Genomic DNA, 23,123 nt, shown 5'->3' with positions numbered 1-23,123 from the left:
AAATTAAAATGATATGTACAAAGAGTTTAAAGGTAGAGTTTTAATTATTTTTTCCTAGATGTAACTTTTCCTTTTCTTCAATCACAACAACCTTCACTTGACAACAGAGTTTTGAACAGTTGAGTTGTGAGAATGTGAGCAGCTGCTGTTATTATAACTAAAGGTCTGTCTACTGCTTGAGTCTGAGAGACCACATGTTCGGCTGTCCTCTCATCTTGCCATCCTCACCAATTAACTATTAACATGGAGGGCTGTACACATGCTCTTGGGGGCTCTTTAACAGGCTTCTTGGCGAGTAGAACAACTACACAGCAGGGATCTGGGAACGGAGTAATGCAGGAATATAGGGGAGCCCTTGGTAGTTCTGCTCCTTCCAATGACACTTTACTTCATAGTTCAGCACGTAACAAAGTCTGTATTTAACTTAGCCATTTTCACAGCAATGTCTTTGAGCAGATGCTAAAACTATATTCCAGCTAGAAAAAATATGAATACTACTACTTCACAGGTAAAAATTTTTAAAGACTATACATACATATTTAGGCATTTATAATATATTTGATGAATAATTTGAGTATATTCTTAACATATTTAGAATTTATTTTTATACATGTTTTAAAATACGCTTGTCATTTTTTCATGTGTTATTTTGAAAATAATCTTTAAGCCAAAGGAAATTAAAAAAAATTTAAGTTCAAAGTTATGCAGCTGAACACAACATACTTCAAATGCAAATTTGAAAATAATTTCTTGTTCACTTTACTTATAAAAGTCTTATTATAACAATAAGTTAAAATCAGTTTTGTATCTATATCATTACTTTCACTATTTTAACTTTTCCCCCTTTTTGGAATTTCCTTAACTATGTGTTCCTTTCCTACAATGAATTAAACATGGGAAGCATGCCAAAAGTACAATAAAGGGTAACTAATCATTACTGTACAAGTCTGACAGAATGCTAATAACCAAAGTAAGAACACTGATTGGCTGTTTTACCAATCTAAGGGATACAGATATTTTATACACTTTTAATCTAGTATTAATTTATATAATGTATTCAAATAAAGGTATTTAATGCTAGTATGTACAGATGTTTATATAAGAAAATTTCCAAGGATATTACATTTTCTATTTCCTCCCAGGAACCACTCTGCTAACAACTCCCAAGTTCAAGTGCCTAAAAACCTACATATACTAATTATTTGCTTCATCCACACTATCTTTTACATTGCTAAAAACACTCCAGGAGGATAGGTACCTTGTTTGTCTTGTTCACTACTGTATCCCCACTGGTGTCTAGAACACTGCCTGTAAGAAATATCTGTTGAATGAATGAATAAGCTAAATTACCCTTCATTATACCATTCCCACTTAAACCATGATTTATAGTCTCCAGAGATGGCACTGGTCATATTGGAGAGGAAGCTGATGAATGATGTTAAAACAGTTTTGTTACAACACTGTGATGTTACCAAGATTTGTGTGGCCCCCTGACTTTACTTATCCGGGTATTCTGTTATATAAAAGGTTGCTATGAATCAGAGCCAACCTGACAGCAACTAACAACAACCTGGTCTGACTCAGACCTACTATGTAAAAAAGACCCTGTCAGTTTCTTTCATAAAAAGAGGTAGAAAGCTAAAGATTTCTACTGTAGATTTGTACACCTTATTTTCTGTAGCCCAATTTCTGTTCAAGCTCTCAATTTTGGAGGTCTCTTTAAGTAATGATTGTGAAGATGATGATTGTATGTGCCAGCATTGTGTTAGCACATTATCAATAATCCTCTGAATGATCCTTTAAGTTGGGTGTTAGTCACCCCATTTTTATAGATGAGGAAGCTGAGGCTGAGAAAGTTATGCCTTGACCAAGATTATTTAACTGCTCAGGTCTATCTGCCAACCACATAAGACTATTAGGAAGATTAAACGAGTTAATATTTGAAAAGTGTTTAGGATAGCATCTAGCCCACAGTAATCACTATGTAAGTTTTTTGTTAAATAAACTTGATAGTCCCCTAGTTCTGAGTATCCACGTGTCTTTGCTTAACATTCTAAGCCTACTGCTTCCAGTTTCTGTCATTTTCCTTAGCCTAAAGACTGTGATTTCCCTTGCCAGTCTTTAAGAGTTATTGAGTTTAATCCTGTTTATATCATGGTAGCTTTCAACAAAACTGTTGAGTTTTGTATTTTCTCCTAAATATTTTTAAAAGAATATTTTATTGTTTTAGGTGAAAGTTTACCCAGCAAATTAGGTTCCCCTTAACAACTTTTACACAAGTTGTTCTGTGCCATTGGTTACGATTTTTACAATGTGTCAGCACTCTCATTATTTCCATCGATCTAACTTTCCCTCTCCTCTTTGCCTTCTCATTTTTGCTTTTGGGTAAATGTTGACTGTTTGGTCTCATATAGTTAATTGTTTAAGGAGCACATTACTCACAGGTGATATTGTTTATTTTATAAGCCAACCCATTATTTGGCTGAAAGGTGACCTACAGAAACAGCTTCAATTCCAAGTTCAAAGGTTATCTTAGGGATCGTCTCAGGGGTTCCTCTAGTCTCTATTGTTCCAGTAGGTCTCACCTTTTTTAGGAGTTTGAATTTTGTTCTACATTTTTCTCCCGTTCTATCCGGGACCTTCTATTGTGCCCCTTGTCAGAACAGTTGGTAGTAGTAGCTGGGTGCCATTTAGTTCTGGTCTCTGGTTAGAAAAGGCTACGGGTTTGTGTGGGTGGGCTATTAGTCCCATAGACTAGTGTCTTCTTTGAGCCTTTGATTTCCTTTTGCTCCATATGAGTAAAAGACTAATAATTGTATCTTAGATGGCTGCTTGCAAGCTTTTAAGACCCCAGACGCTACTCACCAAACTCGGATGTAGAATATTATCTTTGTGAACTATGTTATGCGAATTGGCTAAGTGGTCATCTGAAACTATGGTCCCATCTCCTAAATATTTTGATGTAAAAACAAATATATCAAATGTTATGTTCAAAGAGGAAGAGAATAATTTTTTAAAAGCTCAACTGATATTAACACCAGAAGATTAAGTTGTGCAAAATTGTCTAGGGAGTAAAGTACGGAAAACAGGAAAACTTTAGGTGGTTGTTCAGCTTTTGAAAAAAGACATTCTCTATTTTTAGGAACATATCTTAATTCCTGATCGCACTGTGTAATTTTATATTAATTATAAAAGTCTCACCCTATATTCTCCTATTTCCATTTCAAAGTAGTCTCTTTCTTGGTAGGACAGTATAAATTGAAACTATATCCCCACCATTTACACAGGGCTTAAATATATATGTAAAATAAAGTACTAAAATTCAAATATTATTTAATGCTCAAACATGCAATTCACCTCATCATCTCAATTATTATGTAATCGGTGTGTAGATGGTCTGACTCTAGGTCATCTGATAGCATCACTGCTGTTCCCTTTCACAGAGGATAGAGGAATCAGTGTCACACAGATATTCACAATAGGGTTGGAACTTCTTGTCTAAATGATGATGATCACCACCAAGGTGGCTTTATAAATGTTTTATTTTCCTGGTTTTCTCCCATAAGATCCCTTTAGAATAAATTAAAACAATATTTATATACACACACAAACACATTTATTCTATAACTTTTTTCTTTGCAATTATGCAGAAGGAAATGTGCTTTTTTTTTTTTCCTCTTTCCTTTTTGCTTAATCTTTCACAGGAACTGATTCATCAAAGATTTACAATGATAATTTTCTCTTTAAATATGTTTAATATTAGCAATGTTAGACTAGAACTTTTTTTTCTTAATGGAAAGTTAGTATCATCAAAGGTAGTGAATAATTCAAGATACAAAGATACAATGTGATGGAGGGGAAAGAGTCCAGGTTTTAGAGCTAAACAGAGTTGAGTCTGAATGCCAGCTTTAAATGTGTGATACATGTGTGACTTTGGAGAATCTTTAACTTCAGTCTTCTGTGCAATTGGCCTCACGATAATCTTGAAGGGTTTTTGTGACAGTTAGAGAAGCTATACAACTTTATAGTGAAGATGTTAGGGTTCGGAGTCAGGGAAAGAGCTGGATTAGGACACTGGCCCTGGGGAAAATGGACCTAAAAATTACCTGTTTGTGGTGTATATTCAATGAGATGATGCTTGTAAAGTGCCTGGCATGTAGTATGTGCTTAATAAACAGTTGCAGTAATAATAGTAGCGGTAGTGGTAGCATGAGTGGCATTTTCACCAGTATCTGATAACAGTCTGTTCCAGGTTTATGCATCATAATCAAGAAGCTCATTATATCTAACCAAGCTGTTATTATAATACAGTTGGTGTTACATGTTGTATCCGCAGGTTCCTTCCACATCTGCAGATTCAACCAGCCATGGATCGAAAATATTCAAAAAAGAAAAAGAAAGTGCCAAAAAGCAAAACTTGAATCCACGTAACTGAAGTGATGTGTAGGCATTCCCTGCTGTAGCCTCCTGCCATTTCACAGATCCTCAGTCTCTCTCCAGCACTGGCTGCTTGTGCATTGTTCACTTAGCTTCTTGTCAGTATTGCCTAAACAACGCAATACTATATAACAACTATTTACATAGCATTTACATTGTACTAGGTATTATAAGTAATCTAGAGATGATTTAAAGTTAACAGGAGGATGTGCATAGGTTATATGCAAATATTATCCCATTTTAAATAAGGGGTTTGAGCATCTTCAGATTTTGGCATCTGCAGGGGTCCTGGAACCAATTCCCGGCTGATACCAAGGGATGACTATATTAACTTTATAATGACTTAACAACGTAAATAATCTAAGTATACAATGTCTAAGATTATTAGAGAAAGGAGTTGGCCTATGATGTTTGTGCAATTTTAAACTGAAATAATAATTCAGGTTCAGGCACAATCTATTAAAAGCCCTTAAGAGAAAACTGAGTTATCTTCTTATGACTATCATAAATAAATTCTATTTGCCAATGAGTCAGAATTTACTTCTGGTTAATGCCAAACTTTTCAGTCACAGGACTTGAAATAGGTTGTATATGTGGTATACATAATTAGTATAATTAAATGACATTTTAACAAATTTGCCATTTGTAGATAGAGTCTGGGTATGTTAGAAGAAATCACATAAAATTGTAATAAAGATCCCGGCAGTTTGAACAATTAGATATTAGGAATAATTTTCCAAGTGAGAATCAATACTCATTAATTAACATTTATTGAATATCTAGAAAAAAATCTAGGTACTACATTAGGAATTTTTATACCATATCACATTTAATATTATATTATTACCATAACCCTATGCTAGCTAAAAGGCCACAGAGAGAAAATCAAATATTTAGCCCCTGACTACAATGTATTAGATATATAAAATTATATGAAATCACATTTGAGGCAGACAATGAGAACTGTGGTAAACAATGCCAATAATCAAGAGATCTAGTGAATGTAAAGTATGTTAACATGTAACTGTAATGTTAACAACTAAGCCAAAAGTCATGTGTAGAACATGATCTGAAGTTGTTTAAAACAAGCAAATCAGAACATTGATTCAAAAGTAAAGAATAAAACTGTAAAACATTTAAAAGAAAACATAGGAAAAAGTCTTCAAGACCTTGTGGTGGGCAAATACTAGTAAGATGGGGGGAAAAAACCCACTAACCACAATAAAATTTGGTAAATTAAACTCCATCAAGATTAAAAATGTCAGCTCTTCAAAAGATACCGTTAAGGCCACAAAAGGTAAGTCAAAGGCTGAAAAAAATTATTGCGTAGTTATTGTACCTAAAATCTATTAACAACAACAACAAAACAACAAAAAACCACTGTCGTCGAGTCGATTCTGAATCATAGCGACCCTACAGAACAGAGTAGAACTGCCCCATTGGGTTTCCAAGGAGCACCTGGGGGATCTGAACAGCCAACCTTTTGGTTAGCTGCAGTAGCTCTTAACCACTATGCTACCAGGGTTAGGTAGTGATAAGCTTAACTACAGGAAACTGACAAATTGTCTCCAAAATGCCTGCATCATTTTACACTCCCATCAGCTATGTATGATAAACTCACTTGCTCTATATCCCCTACAAAACTCTTTTTTTATTTTCAATCTTTTTGATTTTAGCCACTCTAAACAAACAAAAAACCAAACCAAACCAAAACAAAAAAACACACTCTTTGCCTTAGAGTTGATTCCGACTCATAGCAACCCTGGAAGACAGAGTAGAACTACCCCATAGAGTTTCCAAGGAGCGCCTGGTGGATTCAAACTACCGACCTTTGGTTAGTAGCCGTAGGCTCTTAACCATTATGCCACCAGAGTTTCCTTAGCCATTCTAGTACATGTGAAATGGTATGAAATTGTGGTTTTAATTTGCATTTCCCTGATAATGAACAATGTTGCCCATCTTTTCATGTCCTCATTGGCCATTTGCATATAAGTTTTTATTGGGTTGTTTATTTCCTAATTAGTGAGTTTTAAGAATTCCATAAGTTGTCAAGGATTTCATTTTACTTGGATTCACAATCAACACCCATGGAAACAGCAGCCAAGAAATCAAAAGACACATCACATTGGGCAAATTTGCTGCAAAGGACCTCTTTGAAGTGTTGAAAAGCAAAGATGTCACCTTGAAGGCTAAGGTGCACCTGACCCAAGCCATGGTATTTTCAATCACATCATATGCATGTGAAAGCTGGACAATGAATAAGGAAGACCGAAAAAGAATTGACACCTTTGAATTGTGGTGCTGGCAAAGAATACTGAACACAGCATGGACTGCCAAAAGAATGAACAGATCCGTCTTGGGAGAAGTACAACCAGAACGCTCCTTAGAAGCAAGAATGGCGAGACTGTGTCTTACATATTTTGGACATGATGTCAGAAGGGATCAGTCCCTGGAGAAGGACATTATGCTTGGTAAAGTACAGGGTCAGTGGAAAAGAGGAAGACTCTCAATGAGGTTGACTGACATAGTGGCTGCAACAATGGGCTTGAGCATAATGATTGTAAGGATGGCGCAGAACCGGGCAGTGTTTCGTTCGGTGGTACATAGGGTCACTATGAGTTGGAACCAACCTGACAGCACCTAACAACAACAAGAATTCCATATATATATATGTAAATATATGTAAAATCTATAAGGAATTCTTAAAACTCAATAGTAACTACAAGAAACTGCCAAATTGTCTCCAAAGTGCTTGTATCATTTTAAACTCCCATCAGCTATGTATGATAAATTCACTTGCTCTACATTCCCTCCAAAATTTTTTTAAAAGCATCCATATATATGGAATTCTGAAAACTTAATAATTAGGAAATAAACCCAATAAAAAATGATATGCAAATGGCCAATAAGGACATTGAAAATATGGGCAACGTCATTCGTTATCAAGGAAATGCAAATTAAAACCACAATGTCATACCATTTCACATGTACCAGAATGGCTAAAATCAAAAAGATTGAAAATAAAAAAAAAAGTTTTGGAGGAGATGTAGAGCAGGTGACTTTATCATACACAGGATGGGAGTGTAAAATGATATAAGCACTTTGGAGACAATCTGGCAGCTTCTTATAGTTAAGTTTATCACTACCTACTAAACATATCACATCCAGCAATTACTCCAAGACAGATGAAAATATACATCTACACAAAGACTTATGCACTAATATTCATAGTAGCTTTATTTACAACTTCAAACTGGAAACAATCCAAATGTCCATCAACAGGTAGAAAGATAAAGAAATTGATATATTCATATAACAGAAAACTATTCAACAATAAAAATAAACTGGGGACATATACAGCCATACAGATGGTGGTAATGTTGTTAACAAATAGATTTTTTGATATTGTATAGTGAAGCGTGTAAACATTTGAAAGATCTGCATAACTCAGTGAAAGAATAATTTCCAAATGATCAAGGAATGATGTTACAATATCACGAATGGGTAAAAGATACAAAATGCAAGATAAACCATGCCTTTTAGTGTAACGTAGTATGAAAAGTTCATTGATATGGTTTCTAATTGCACATTACAACCAACACTCAGGAAAAGTATCACTTGTCAAATTTTGGTGTGGCATGAGAGAATATCCACAATCATCTGAAAAGGCTATTAAAATAGTCCTCCTTGTTCCAACCACATACCTGTGTAAGGCCAGATTTTCTTTGAATTCTTCAACCAAAACAATGTATCACAACGGATTCATTGAATAAAGAAGCAGATATTAGAATAAAAAAAAAAAATTAGAATCCAGCTTTTTCTACTAAGCTAGACCACAAAGAGATTTTTAAAATTGTAAAACAATGCTACTTTTCTTAATTTTTTTTTTTGTTTGGAAAATCATTATTTTTCATAAAAAGCATATTACTTATTAAATCAATTTATTATTAATTTAAATGAATTGATAAATAAATATTTGAATCTTTCTCAGTTTCAATTTCCAATATGGTAAATATCGATAGATAAAACTCACACGAACAAATGTTTTTTGGGATCTTCAATTTTTTTTTTAATTGTGGATTCGGTGAAGTACAGAGCAAATTCGTTTCCCATTAGCTTGTACATAAATTGTTTCATGACCTTAGTTTTATTCCCCACAATGTGTCAGCACTCTCCCCATTTTTGCCCAGGGTTCCCCATTTTCTTTCATCCTGATTTTCTACTTCCTCCTGCCTCCTCATCTTTGCTTTTTGGCAAATAGCACCCGATCTTGTATAATTGATTGTTCTAAGGCATATGTTCCCCTTGAGTGTTATTATCTTATGTACTTGTCTATTGTTTGGCTGGTAGACGGCCTCCAGGAATAGCTTCAGTTCAGGTCAGAAGAGTGTCTTAGGGCCATAGTCTCAGCAGCTCCTCTAGTCTCAGTCAGACCAGTAAGTCTGGTCTTTTTCGTGAATTTGATTTTTTATCCTGCTCTGTCCAGGACCCTCTGTTGAGATCTTAGACAGAGTAGTTAGTAGTAGTAACCAGGTACCACCTAGTACTTCTGGTCCTGGGGTTGTTGTGCAGACTGTGGTTCATGTGGTCCATTGGTCCTATGGACTAACTGCTCCCTTGAGTCTTTGGTTTTCTTCACTCTCCTTTGCTCCGGAGGGGAACAGACCAATTGTTGTACCTCAGATGGCCGCTGGCAAGCTTTTAAGATCCAGATGTTATGCACCAAAGCAGGATGCAGAACATCGTCTTTATGTACTATATTGTGCCAATTGACATAGATAACCCCTGAGTCTACGGTCCATTGTCTTTTAGCCTAGGAAATTCATCCCACGAGGTGTTTGCTTAAGTCCAAGAGGCTTCCCTGACTATATCTCTTGTGTGCTTTTTTTTTTTTTAATAATTTTTATTGTGCTTTAAGCAAAAGTTTACAAATCAAGTCACTCTCTCACACAAAAACCCATATACACCTTGCTACACACTCCCAATTACTCTCCCCCTAATAAGACAGCCTGCTCTCTCCCTCCACTCTCTCTTTTCGTCAGCTTCTAACCCCCGCACCCTCTCATCTCCCCTCCAGGCAGGAGATGCCAACATAGTCTCATGTGTCAGCCTGATCCAAGAAGCTCACTCCTCACCAGCATCCCTCTCCAACCCATTGTCCAGTCCAATCCATGTCTGAAGAGTTGGCTTCGGGAATGGTTCCTGTCCTGGGCCAACAGAAGGTCTGGGGGCCATGACCACCGGGGTCCTTCTAGTCTCAGTCAGACCATTAAGTCTGGTCTTATGAGAATTTGGGGTCTGCATCCCACTGCTCTCCTGCTCCCTCAGGGGTTCTCTGTTGTGGTCCCTGTCAGGGCAGTCATCAGTTGTAGCCAGGCACCTTCTAGTTCTTCTGGTCTCAGGATGATGTAGTCGCTGGTTTATGTGGCCCTTTCTGTCTCTTGGGCTCGTAATCACCTTGTGTCCTTGGTGTTCTTCATTCTCCTTTGATCCAGGTGGGTTGAGACCAATTGATGGATCTTATATGGCTGCTTGCTAGCGTTTAAGACCCCAGACACCACTCTTCAAAGTGGGATGGAGAACGTTTTCTTAATAGGTTTCATTATGCCAATTGACTTAGATGTCCCCTGAAACCATGGTCCCCGAACCTCTGCCCCTGCTATGTTGGCCTTCGAAGCATTCAGTTTATTCAGGAAACTTCTTTGCTTTTGGTTTAGTCCAATTGTGCTGACCTCCCCGTACTGTGTGCTGTCTTTCCCTTCACCTAAAGTAGTTCTTATCTACTACTTAATTAGTGAATACCCCTCTCCCACCCTGCCTCCCTCTCATAACCACAAAAGAATGTTTTCTTCTCAGTTTAAACTATTTCTCAAGTTCTTATAATACTGGTCTTATACAATATTTGCCCTTTTGCAACTGACTAATTTCACTCAGCATAATGCCTTCCAGGTTCCTCCATGTTATAAAATGTTTCACAGATTCTTCACTGTTCCTTATTCATGTGTAGTATTCCATTGTGTGAATATACCATAATTTATTTATCCATTCATCCGTTGATGGGCACCTTGGTTGCTTCCATCTTTTTGCTATTGTAAACAGTGCTGCAGTAAACATGGGAATGCATATATCTGTTCGTGTAAATGCTCTTATTTCTCTAGGATATAGTCCAAGGAGTGGGATTGCTGGATTGTATGGTAGTTCTATTTCTAGCTTTTTAAGGAAGCGCCAAATCGATTTCCAAAGTGGTTGTACAATTTGACATTCCCACCAGCACTGTAAAAGTGTTCCAATCTCTACACAGCCTCTCCAACATTTATTATTTTATGTTTTTTGGATTAATGCCAGCCTTGTTGGAGTGAGATGAAATCTCATTGTACTTTTGATCTGCATTTCTCTAATGGCTAATGATCGTGAACATTTCCTCATATATCTGTTAGCTACCTGAATGTCTTCTTTAGTGAAGTGTCTATTCATATCTTTTGCCCATTTTTTAATTGGGTTATTTGTCTTTTTGCAGTTGAGTTTTTGCAGTATCATGCAGATTTTAGAGATCAGGCGATGATCAGAAATGTCATAGCTAAAAACTTTTTCCCAGTCTGTAGATAGTCTTTTACGCTTTTGGTATAATCTTTGGATGAGCATAAGTGTTTGATTTTTAGGAGCTCCCAGTTATCTAGTTTTTCTTCTATGTTCTTTATAATGTTTCCTATACTGTTTATGCCATGTATTGGGGCTCCTAACATTGTCCCTATTTTTTCTTCCATGATCTTTATTGTTTTAGATTTTATATTTAGGTCTTTGATCCATTTTGAGTTAGTTTTTGTGCATGGAGTGAGGTATGGGTCTTGTTTCATTTTATTGCAGATGGATATCCAGTTATGCCAGCACCATTTGTTAAAAAGACTGTCTTTTCCCCATTTAACTGATTTGGGGCCTTTGTTAAATATGAACTGCTCATATGTGGATGGATTTCTGTCTGGATTCTCAATTCTGTTCCATTGGTCCATGTATCTGTTGTTGTACCAGTACCAGGCTGTTCTGACTACTGTGGCTCTTGTGTGCTCTTTATGAGCCGCACCTACAGTCACGTATGTAGAAATATTCACCGCCAAACCGTTATCTGCTGGTGTGTGTGTTCCCTTACAACCTTCCATACCTCTTGGAGTACCTATTTACCTATTTCTCAATTATTGTTTGTTAGTACTATTGCTGTAGGATTGTCTAAGCTGTAGTAGTTACTGTAGTTGTCCTCTAATCTTGTGTCTCTCACAGTGTCCTCTCCCGTATTACACCTTGTCTTTCCCTTCACCAGTATTACCTTGTGTCTTCTATTTAATTGGTTATATCCTCCCCTCTTCCCTTCCATAACTGGTAACTATGGAATAATTTTTTTTTCCTGTGTGTAAACTTTTTGTTGTTACTTCATAGTAGTGGCTTCATACAATATTTGTCCTTTTATGATTGACTTACATCACTGAGCAAGAATTTTTAAGAGTATAGATTCTGAGATCAAAAGTTTGAGAAACACTGGACTAAGGTTCTGATCCTATATCCGTATAAATCTATCACCAAATTTACCATACTATTCTGCAATTCATCTTTTTAATGTTTATTTCCCACACTGGAGAGTAAGGTCCTTGAAAGAAACCAGTGTCTCTTACTGATTTTCGAATTTCAAGTGATATATACAGTGGGCAGCAGCGCACATCTGTCACTCAAAAAAAGTGTAAAAGAAATATATGAATGAAAGAAGGAAGGGATAATCAAAGATAGTAAAATATCGCTTCAATAACTAAATTTATAAGAATTGCAGAATTTTTTTTTTTTTCAATTTGTTGAGAGGGAAAGGTTTGGATTTAAGATGTCTTCATGTGAAATTATCAATTTTTCTACTGACAGAGATCTAATTTTTATTTTGCTTAAATTTTGAAATTATTTAAGAGGAAAGTTTACCTGAATAGCAGATAGCTATGGTATGGGGGTATACAGCCAACGCAGGGGGTACACTGCCAGGGGGTACATTGCCAATCATCTTTCTCCACTTGTGGAGGAAGGAACAAGGTGCTGCATTAGCCAATCTTAAAAATTTTAAGTAAAGATGGTAGATGAGTGGTAGATAATAGTGGATTTTTCTTAAAAGCAAATACAAATCATATCTAAAATTCTTTTCCTCTAGTTTAGAGGGTTTTGACATGTTTCACAAACTTAACCCTTAAACAAGGGTCTTAGCTTTACCTCTTGGACAGTATGCTTAGGTAAAACATCTTAAAATGGCATTTCTTTATTTCCTTGGAAAACTTCAAAGGTCAATTACATGTTATATTCCATTAAAGTAATTAAGTATTACATTTTCATAGGCCTTTGCAATCTCACTAAGTATAGTCATTATTTCTTTGATTTGCTTGAATATGTCATTTCAGTTCAGGACTCTGTTCCAAAACAAGGATAATGTTTTACTTGTTCAAGGAGGGTGCCCAGACCAGAGGATCCCTTCCTGTCCTTTCTGGCTCTAATATTAGAGGTATGAGATTTATTAGTGTTGACAGAATAAGTTCTAGAATAAAAACTTGTAAACATATTCTAGTAGAGTTTTCCTACAATATGCGTTTGAGGTCTGATTTACACTCAAGTTAAGTGTCTGGTACTTGTTTCCTGTTATTACTATTGGAGTTGCCATGAGTCGGAATCCACTTGATGGCAAAGGGTTTTTTTCTTTTTTTCAAATCTTTATTATTATTATTACTATCACCCAGAGAAGTAAAGCAAAACATAATTCAATACCTCTCTCCTGCAAAAGCAAGTCATTCCAAATCAAAACATTTTAGTATGGGCATTAGAAAAAAAATGATTTCAGAGATTTAATTTCTTTTTACTTTTAAATGATTCGTTTCATTGCTACAGAATTTTTTTTAAGTTAAATTATTTCTATTATTGTGATTGATATATACATCTATACATATGTATATATATTTGTGTTTGTATATACATATATATACATATACTCACACACGCAATTACCTATAACAGTAATCATGATGAAAATACTCCCCAACTTGTCCCTTGAACAAAAGGACTTTTTTTGAGCTTGTGTAGAAAGTCTTTTCTTGAGTGTGTAGTTTCTGGAGGATTATACGCAGAACCAGAGAGGAAGTAAGGGGAGTTGTCCTATTCAGGTCCCAGCAAAAATTACCCTCATATTTTATCTTAGTGATCCTAGCAAGTCCACAAGCAATCAAAGAACAATAAAACCAGTAAAGACAGATGTATCATACACTCACTATATACTAAAAACACAAATATATAAAATTTAATAATCTATGTCATTTTTTAAAAACTCTGGCGTTTCGAACATCTGAAATTTCTTTTATTTGAATGGTATATGAAAATAATTTATCAGATTCACAAAGCATTTATAAGTTACTCTTTACTACGTACCACTAACTAAGGGAAGGCAGCTTTGGAAAATTCTCACCTGGATAAGGTGTGAGGGCACCGTGATGACGCAGACTGAAAGGGAGGTTCGCAGAAGACCACGAAGAACATAGAGGAACTTGGTAAGACTGTGACTATTGCTGCAGTTTTCTGTACAGCAAATGTCATCTCCCCACAAAGGTGAGCCAAGATTCTGAATTCCTATTCTTAAAATGTTTTTCTGTTTTTTCTAAAGGAAAGGGAAAAGGGTAAACACAGTAAGTTTTGGTAACTAATAGGATACCTCTTTTACCTTTAGCTACCAATTCTTATTTTTATTTAAAAAACAGATCAGTGAGATAATGTCCATAGCGCATGGTAAAAAGTTTTATATACTATTAATAATAAGCCAATATAAAAGAAATATTTTAGATGATAAAAGTATAAAAAATAACAGAATCAATTATTTTCATTTTTGGGAAATTTGAGGTATATCACAAGCCTAAATCTTTTTTCCTTTTTTCTAAAACAGTTTTAATATTAACCAAAGAAAAACTGATACCACTGAATTATGGTGTTGGTGAAGAATATATAATAAACCATGGACTGTCAGAAAAACGAACAAGTCTGTTTTGGAAGAAGTACGGCCAGAGTGCTCCTTGGAAGCGAAGACAGTGAGACTTTGTCTCACGTAATTTGGACACGTTATCAGAAGGGACTAGTCCCTAGAAAAGGACATCATTGTTGGTAAGGTAGGAAGTCAGCAAAAAAGAGGAAGACCTTCAATGAGATGGATTGACACAGTGGCTGCAAAAATGGGCTCAAATATAACAATGATTGTGAGGATGCTACAGGCCTGGGCAGTGTTTTGTTCTGTTCTACATAGGGTCACTATGAATTGGAACTGACTCTACAGCACCTAACAACAACAACCATATTAACACTTTTATTTATTTATACATTTTTAATAGTGTGTTTTAGGTGAAAGTTTACGCAGCAAATTAGGTTCCCATTTAAAAATTTTTATACAAATTGTCCTATGACATTGGTTACAATTTTCACAATGTGCACAGCATTCTAATTATTTCCACTCTGTTTCTTCTGTTTCCATTGATCTAGCTTCCCTTTCCCTCCTTGCCTTTTCATCATTGCTTTTGGGTAAATGTTGACCGTTTGGTCTCATATAGTTGATTGTTTAAGGGACCACATTACTCATAGGTGATACTGGTTATTTTATAAGCCAATCTATTAATTGGCTGAAAGATGTCCTCCAGAAATAGTTTCAGTTCAAAGGTTATCTTAGAGTGGTAGTTTCAGGGGTTCCTGTAGTCTTTATTGGTCCAGTAGGTCTCACCTTTTTTTGGAATTTGAATTTCGTTCTACATTTTTCTCCCATTCTATTCCGGACCTTCTATTGCGTCCCTGGTCAGAACTGTTGGACGTGGTAGCTGGGCACCATCTAGTTCTTCTGGTCTCAAGTTAGAAGAGGCTGTTGTGGTTCTTGTGGGCTAGTAGTCTTGTGGACTAGTTTCCTCTTTGCGTCTTTAGTTTCCTTCATCCTCTTTTGTTCCAGATGAGTAAAGACCAACAGTTGTATCTGAGATGGCCATTTGCAAGCTTTTAAGACCCCAGATGCTACTCACCAAACCAGGATGTAGAACATTACCTTTATAAACTATGTTACGCCAATTGCCTAAGTTGTCCCATGAGACTATGGTCCTAAGCTTTTAACCCAGTAAACCAATCCTGAGAGTTGTTTGGCTATGTCTAGGAAGTCTCTGTAACTGAGTTCCCTACATGCTTTATTATATATATGGATACATATGCAGCACGCTGGTGGTGCAGTGGTTAAGAGCTATGACTGCTAACCAAAGGTCAGCAGATTGAATCCACCAACTGCTCCTTGGAAACTCTATGGTGCAGTTCTACTCTGTCCTATAGAGTCACTATGAGTCAGAATTGACTTGACAGCAATGGGTTTATGGGTATGGGTTATACAGCACACATAAACATGTATATACATTTACCTACAGATAACCTATACATGCATGTGCACTTACTCACATATGTCTTCCTATACACACACATCTACCTATGTAACCACAAACATATTTTTTTGGTTGTTATTACTGTTGTTACAAAATTGGTATGTTACAGTATTTACTGAAATTGTCCCTTTTCCTTGTATACTTCTTAGTGTCTTTATTTACCCTGGCCAAGTTGTGCAGACTTCACCCATAATTGGTATTGCCTGTCCCATCACAAAAACATAACAAGTGTTTACTATCTAGAAAGCAATTCTCTCTCTCGCCCCTTCTGATCCCTGGTAGCCATCAAAGAATGCTGCTTTGTAATAGTGAGACCATACAATATTTGTCCTTTTGACTTATTTCCCTCAGCATAATGCCCTCCAGGAAACGCTGGTGGCATAGTGGTTAAGTGCTAAGGCTGCTAACCAAAGGGCTGGCAGTTCGAATCCACCAGGCGCTCCTTGGAAACTCTGTGGGGCAGCTCTACTCTGTCCTATAGGGTCGCTATGAGTCGGAATTGACTCTACGGCACTGCGTTTGGTTTTTTGGCTTGGAATACCCTCCAGGTTCATCCATGTTATAAGATGTTTTGCAGATTCCTCATTATGCTTTATATTGGCATAGTATTTCATTATATGGATGTAGCAAAATTTCTTTATCCATTCATCTGTTGATGGGCACTTTAGGTTCTTTCCGTTTTTTGCTATTGTGAATAAAGCTGCAACGAACATAGGTATGCATATGTCTATCTGTGTCACTGCTCTTGTATCTCCTGTATATATACCTAGGTTACTGCATCATATGGTTTTCCTATTTCTAGCTTTTTGAGGCTGTATCACACAGTTTTCCATAGGGGCTGTATCATTTTACAACCTCACCAACAGCATATAACAGTTTCAACCTCCCCAGCATTTGTTGTTTTCTGTTTTTCAATCATTCCCATTTTTTACAGGGGTGAGATGGTATCTCATTGTAGTTTTGACTGGCATTTCTCTAATGGCTGGCGACTGTATTTTTTCATGTATTTGTTGGTCGCCCGAAAGTTCTCCATAGTGAAGTTTCTGTTCATGTCCTTTGCCCATTTTTTAAAAAAATTTATTTTTTTGTCCGACTTTAGATGAAGGTTTCCAGAACAAGCTAGCTTCTCATTAAACAGTTAGTGCACATATTGTTTTCTGACACTGGTTAACAACCCCATGACATGTCAACATTCCCTTCTCAACCTTGGGTTCCCTATTACCAGCTTTCCTGTCCCCTCCTGCCTTCTAGTCCTCGCCCCAGGGCTGGTGTGCCCCTTTAGTTTCATTTTGTTTTATGGGCCTGTCTAATTTTTAGCTAAAGGGTGAACTTCAGGAGTGACTTCATTACTGAACTGAAAGGGTATCTGCGGGCCATACTCTTGGGGTTTCTCCAGTCTCTGCAAGGCCAGTAAGTCTGGTCTTTTTTTGTGAGTTAGAATTTTGTTGTAGGTTTTTCTCCAGCTCTGTCTGGGACCCTCTATTGTGATCCTTGTCAGAGTAGTCAGTGGTGGTAGCTGGGCACCATGTAGTTGTACTGGACTCAGTCTCGTGGAAGGCATGGTAGTTGTGGTTCCTTAGTCCTTTGGCTTAATTTTTTCCTTGTGTCTTTAGTTTTCTTCACTCTCTCTTGCTCCAGATGGGGTTAGACCACTGGAATATCTTAGATGGCTGCTTATAAGCTTTTAAGACCTCTAAAATTTTCCTTTTAAAAAGTAGTATTTATTTCAATATCAGAGGATTATTTTGACTCAGAAAAAATATTTTCTGCAGGAGCGTACGAGAGATGAATTTTTGTGGTTTCCTGAACTCATATGCAGTTTCCGAGACAGACACACAGAGCAGGTAATTTAGCAATACAATTTATAATTTAATGATATGGAAATTTATTGACTATATTTTAGTTCCAATCAAATTTGAAATATATTTTTTTATAATGACATTGTTAATTTCAATTTTTTAACCATTCATGGTATTCACCATAGAAATATCTACCTCAACCCTGTCTAATCCTTATGAAACTGATAGAATCTCTGGTTCAGGGAGCCAAACCAGCTCCAGTTTGTTGTCTATAAATTTCCATTAAAAAAAAAATTGTTTACTGAAAATGGTGCTATTTTCATACTCAAATAAACAAGTTAGAAAACAAACACTTCATTCCATTTCAATGATCGTTTACTTATTACGAGTTCTTAGGATGTATGTGTGTGTGTGCGCACATGTGTATATGTGTATTCCTTTGCTATTGCTCTTACCCTTTTGCATTCTATAAAATTTCTTGCTCTCAGAAGATGTGTCATCATCCTGCAAGAGCAGCAGCTCTGCAATCTATACTGCAGGAACTGTTATGACATGCCTGTTTCCGTAGTTACCACAGTGTGTGGGAAGAGGTGTCTGTCAGGGACCAATTTACTTCTCCAGACAGGCACTGCCACCAAAGGGAAGATATGGTACCCACAGATCTTAGCTAGATCTCAAAACGGACCAACAGTGAGCAACATAAAATTGTACTAAATATCAAGGGCCGTCACAAACTGTGGCATACATGAAAGCCAATGTAAATAAATGTCTGTCTCACCACACACACCTAACAACTTTAAAATAATTTATTTTGCCATGAAGAGTATGCTAAATATAGCAGTAAAGTTTACAATAATATTTTTAAATCTATGAATTCAGGAAAAGAAGCAGCTGATAATGCCCTAATATTTTTTACTTCTCTGTCTTCTTCAATAAAAACAATGGTGCTCTGGAAATAATTCTGCTAAAATAATATAAATGTAATGCAAATCTTTTAGCAGCTAAAGCAATTAAAGTCACTGAGGAAGAATTCTGAAAGGCATAATACGTAGAAATAAAATTTCCCTCATTTTGTTTAAGTTAAACTAACTGGAACATCTTTAATAGTGGGAATTTGGAGGAAGTTTTTAAAAACAGAGCTACAGAGAAATAGTTGTCATAAAATATTTTTACATAGCAAATAAAAATGCATCTTTTATTCAATGAAACAACTCAAATCATAATGTAATAAGAAATAAAATCTTAAGATAATTAATTCTTCCTCATAAGGTAATTCGAAATTAAGTCTTAAATGACAGAAACACGAAAAATTTAGATAGGAAAGTACATCTTGCTGATTCAAAGTAATTTTAAAAATCTGGCTACATTTAAACTCCAAATGGTACAAAATAAATATTTTAAAATAATTAATTTTGACTATGCATGTGCCTATCTTACCTGTATGCACTGAAAACTTAGCTAAAACTCTATATACGCATTAATAGTAGAACTAAGGCTGCCTGTGCTCTGCTTATTTATGTCTTTTGTGCTTCGAAACAGCTTGTTCACTGTTGATTACTCTAAGGCCTTCTGGGTCCACTCCTAGAGAGTTTGAAAACAACATTGTATACCTGATTATAAAAAGCTTTGAAGGTGCTTAATACCTGGGGATTCGATCCATCAAATCCTTCCTCATAAATGATGCTCTGAATGAACTTCAGCAGCTTTAGGTAGCCATGGGCCAGAGAACTGTTGGTGAGAAATGGTTCAGATACACAAACGGACTTATTCCACAGGAAATACAAAATCCGAGGTAAAACATTAAGTAAACAATTATAAGGTACACATTTATTTGATTACCTAAATATAAAGTCAGATGAGCCAAAATAGTATTTAATAGTCCTAAAATATAAAGTCAACCCATCCAGGGAATAAGTTACAAATGCCTTTTATTAGCTACTCAGTGTTCTTGATATCACGGGAAGATAAAATCTGTGGTGACTGAGACGACTTAATTATGTCAGGCTCAGTTACTGCCAAGAAAATTAATGATTTAATGAAGCAACCTAAAAGATGATGCCCACTATAGCTTTTCAGGAGTAATCATAGATAATTAACACACAGTTAATGAACTGCTATGCCAAGTACACCTGAATCAATGTCCTGATCACCTGAGCTCATCTTCCATCAAAGTTTTAATTTTCTTACAACAAATAATGAAATAATAATTTAAAAACTACATCTTTTAATACAAATGAAGACATGTGAGTAAAATCTCCACTAAAACTCGCTGTTTATCACTTCTTTTGTTAAAAAAGACAATAAAATACATGAATTTAAGAAGATTACCTAAACTACTTCCCACATAAATAGTAGCATTAAGGTTACCATATTAAAATATTTTACAAATATTATGAAACATTTCAAAGAAAATTTAGCAAGAGTGAAGAAAATCTGCTTTACATTAACTGAATTTAAGATTCTGTATAATGGGCAACTTGTATACTATGGCTGAACATTAAATATCACTATAATGACGTTCTGGAGCAGAGCTATTCCATAGACATTTAAGTGCCTAATGCTGTCAAGGCTGTGGGTGATGTTAACAATATAAAACTATTTGTTTAACTGTGATTTTAAGTATAGCAATCATATGGTTGGAAGAAATGCTCTAAAGAAAGAATGAAATACACTTTGAAGCATACATGTAACATTAAAGAATATCAAAAGTTGGGAAATGTGGCAGACTGTTTAGTGTGCACAATCAATGGTAGGTGGTTTAAAATATGTATATCTCTAAACATTTTATTGAGCAGCAACAGCTAGCCCAAAGTACCTATCTAACAAAAACCAAAAAAGAATACCAAGAGAAAAGAGTGCTATTCTATACAAAACAAACACAGCTATGGATAATGAATGATTTTAAAAGGCAGTATGGTTATTTCTCATATGGCAACTTGATTTCCTTCCTTCTTTCAGTAACTTGACTTTCAGTGAAAATACAGTGGATTACATGGGCACATTTTTCCACTTTCATGTATGAGGAAATGTGTCTATAAATAATAATATTCCTTAAGGATAATAGTGTGGCTATTTTATATCTTATATTAGTCCTGGCTAGCTCAACTTTCAGAACACAGTGCTGCTGTTCAAACCAGAGCTTTGAACTGGTTTGTTCTGGTTTGAACCCATGCTGAGAATTTGCATTTCCACCCCAGATATACTGAATCAGAATCTAAATTTTAACAAGATCCCCAGGTGATTCTTATATATAATAAATTCTGAGACACACTGCTCAACTAGTGGTTCTCAGAATGAATGGGTCCCTAACCAGCAGCATTAGCATCCCCTGAGAACTTGTTAGAAATGTAAGTTCTCAGCAGGGGTTCAAACCAGAACAAACTTGTTCAGGGCCCTGGTTTGAACACAGAATATTCAATTCCTTTTTTTTTTTTTTAAATATGGGTACTCGATAGCACGGGGTATATGGGTCAGTTAGCTTTGCACAGCAGGTAAAACGTGGTCAAGGTCCCAGATTCTGAAATCAATTCCAGCCAACTGTTTGATGAGTATCAGTATATGTTAAAGAACAGATCGAGAATATATCCAGTACATCATAATCTAATAATGTATCTACCAAAGGACCACTATTATTTCATGTATGCAAAAAAGTTTCTTAAGCATTTTCCCTCCACTCAAAATTGTTCAGTGATAATATCTGTCTTAAGTAATTAGTAAATCTGCTATCTGAAGACACATTATTAAACATTACATACATAAATATTTCTTAGCTTTTTAGTTGCTATCATTTATTCAACCAACATGATCTCGTTTATTTCATATTCTTAGTCTATTAAAGTAACTATAGTAGATTATAGTAACTATCATAATCTCTTTCCTTATTTACCACTGACATAAAACAATTCAATCACCTACAGTGTAAGTTTCTGCAATTTAAATAGCTTTCTAGGAAAAAATACTTCAATAACAAAATAAAATAAAATCAATACATTTAAGAATATCAATTTTGAGTACATGTGATTAGATTTTTTAAAGCTGAACTAGTTGATATTAAGAAACTGACTAAGCCCTGTTGAACTCTATGAGATACATTTCTTTGTAAGCAATCTTTACCATAATATTGATTTGCTGACAATAAACATCTTCTATTGTCATCTAAAAAATTTTTATTAAACTGCTTTGATTTTGATGATGTTTACTCCCTCCTCACCGTAAGCAGACTCCAAACCAAAAACCAAACCCAGTGCCATCAAGTCGATTCCGACTCATAACGACCCCATAGGACAGAGTAGAACTGCCCCATAGAGTTTCCAAGGAGCGCCTCATAGATTCGAACTGCCAACCCTTTGGTTAGCAGCCTTAACACTTAACCACTACACCACCAGGGTTTCCCCTAAGCAGACTGGTAACTGATAAAACATGAGCTCGCAAGAACGTATCACAGTTACAAGTAAGATTTGGGCTTCCTTATTTATGTTTCTACACATTTAACATAGGTTAACCTAGTGCGTGCCGACATAGGTTAACCTAGTGTGTGCACATTTAACATAGGTTAACCTAGTGCGTGCCGTCATAGGTTATCAAATTATTCAAAACATATTTCAAAAGCAGCACATTTCAAATCATGTACATTAAATACCTGATTTTCATAATTTCAGCAACTTTTATATTAAAATGAACTATCTGGATATTCCACAACCTGTCTTTAAAATTATACTGGTATAGGAAAACCAAACCCACTACCATGGAGTCGATTCTAACTCAGTGATCCTATAGGACATAGCAGAACTGCTGGATAGGATTTCCAAGGCTATAAAGCTCCATGTGGATGGGCATCTATCTTACCCCATCTCTGCTTCTTTAATCTCTTCTTTTGTATCTTGTAAGAGATTTACTCAAGACACATCCTACATAAACCCTGCCTCGTTAACATAACAAAGACGATCCATTCTAAATAGGATTATAACCACAGGCATAGAGGTTAGGATTTAAGCTCATTATTTTTGTGTGACCCAATTCAATTAATTACTGGTGGTTTGAACAAATTTGGTAAAAAGCCTTTTAATGTGGTGAAAGAACAAATTTAACAACAACAACAACAAACCTTAGGTAACAGGAATCAAGATTTCATTTACAGTAAGATTTAAGCCAAAAGCAAACTTGTTGCCGTCGAGTCAATTCGGATTCATAGCAACCCTATAGGACAGAGTAGAACCATCCCATAGGGTTTCCAAGGAGTGCCTGGTGGATTCGAACTGCTGACCGTGGTCACTTAATTACTACATCACCAGGGTTTCCGTAGCAGGGTATAACTGCTGGATAGGATTTCGAAGGCTATAAATCTTTACGGACGCTGACTGCCACATCTTTCTCCCGAGAATTGGCTGGTGGGTTCGAACTGCCCACCTTCTGATTAGCAGTTGAGCAC

At 35.9% G+C, this 23,123-nt stretch overlaps 1 protein-coding gene across 1 annotated transcript in view; it reads right to left on the bottom strand.

The window, feature by feature from the left end:
* Positions 1-23,123, bottom strand: part of ELP4 (elongator acetyltransferase complex subunit 4) — a 269,016-nt gene that overhangs the window by 139,719 nt on the left and 106,174 nt on the right. Inside the window, exons 6-7 of the mRNA XM_049890814.1 lie at positions 19,339-19,423; positions 13,910-14,098 (exon numbers count right to left, since the gene is read on the bottom strand). Of these exons, the coding sequence (XP_049746771.1) occupies positions 13,910-14,098; positions 19,339-19,423 (274 nt within the window). The remainder of the gene's footprint in view (positions 1-13,909; positions 14,099-19,338; positions 19,424-23,123) is intronic.

Source organism: Elephas maximus, chromosome 7 (genome assembly GCF_024166365.1).
Source record: "Elephas maximus indicus isolate mEleMax1 chromosome 7, mEleMax1 primary haplotype, whole genome shotgun sequence".
Classification (NCBI taxonomy): Eukaryota; Metazoa; Chordata; class Mammalia; order Proboscidea; family Elephantidae; genus Elephas; species Elephas maximus.
The sequence above is the reverse complement of the archived record's forward strand: the minus strand, read 5'-3'. Positions and strand labels throughout refer to the sequence as shown.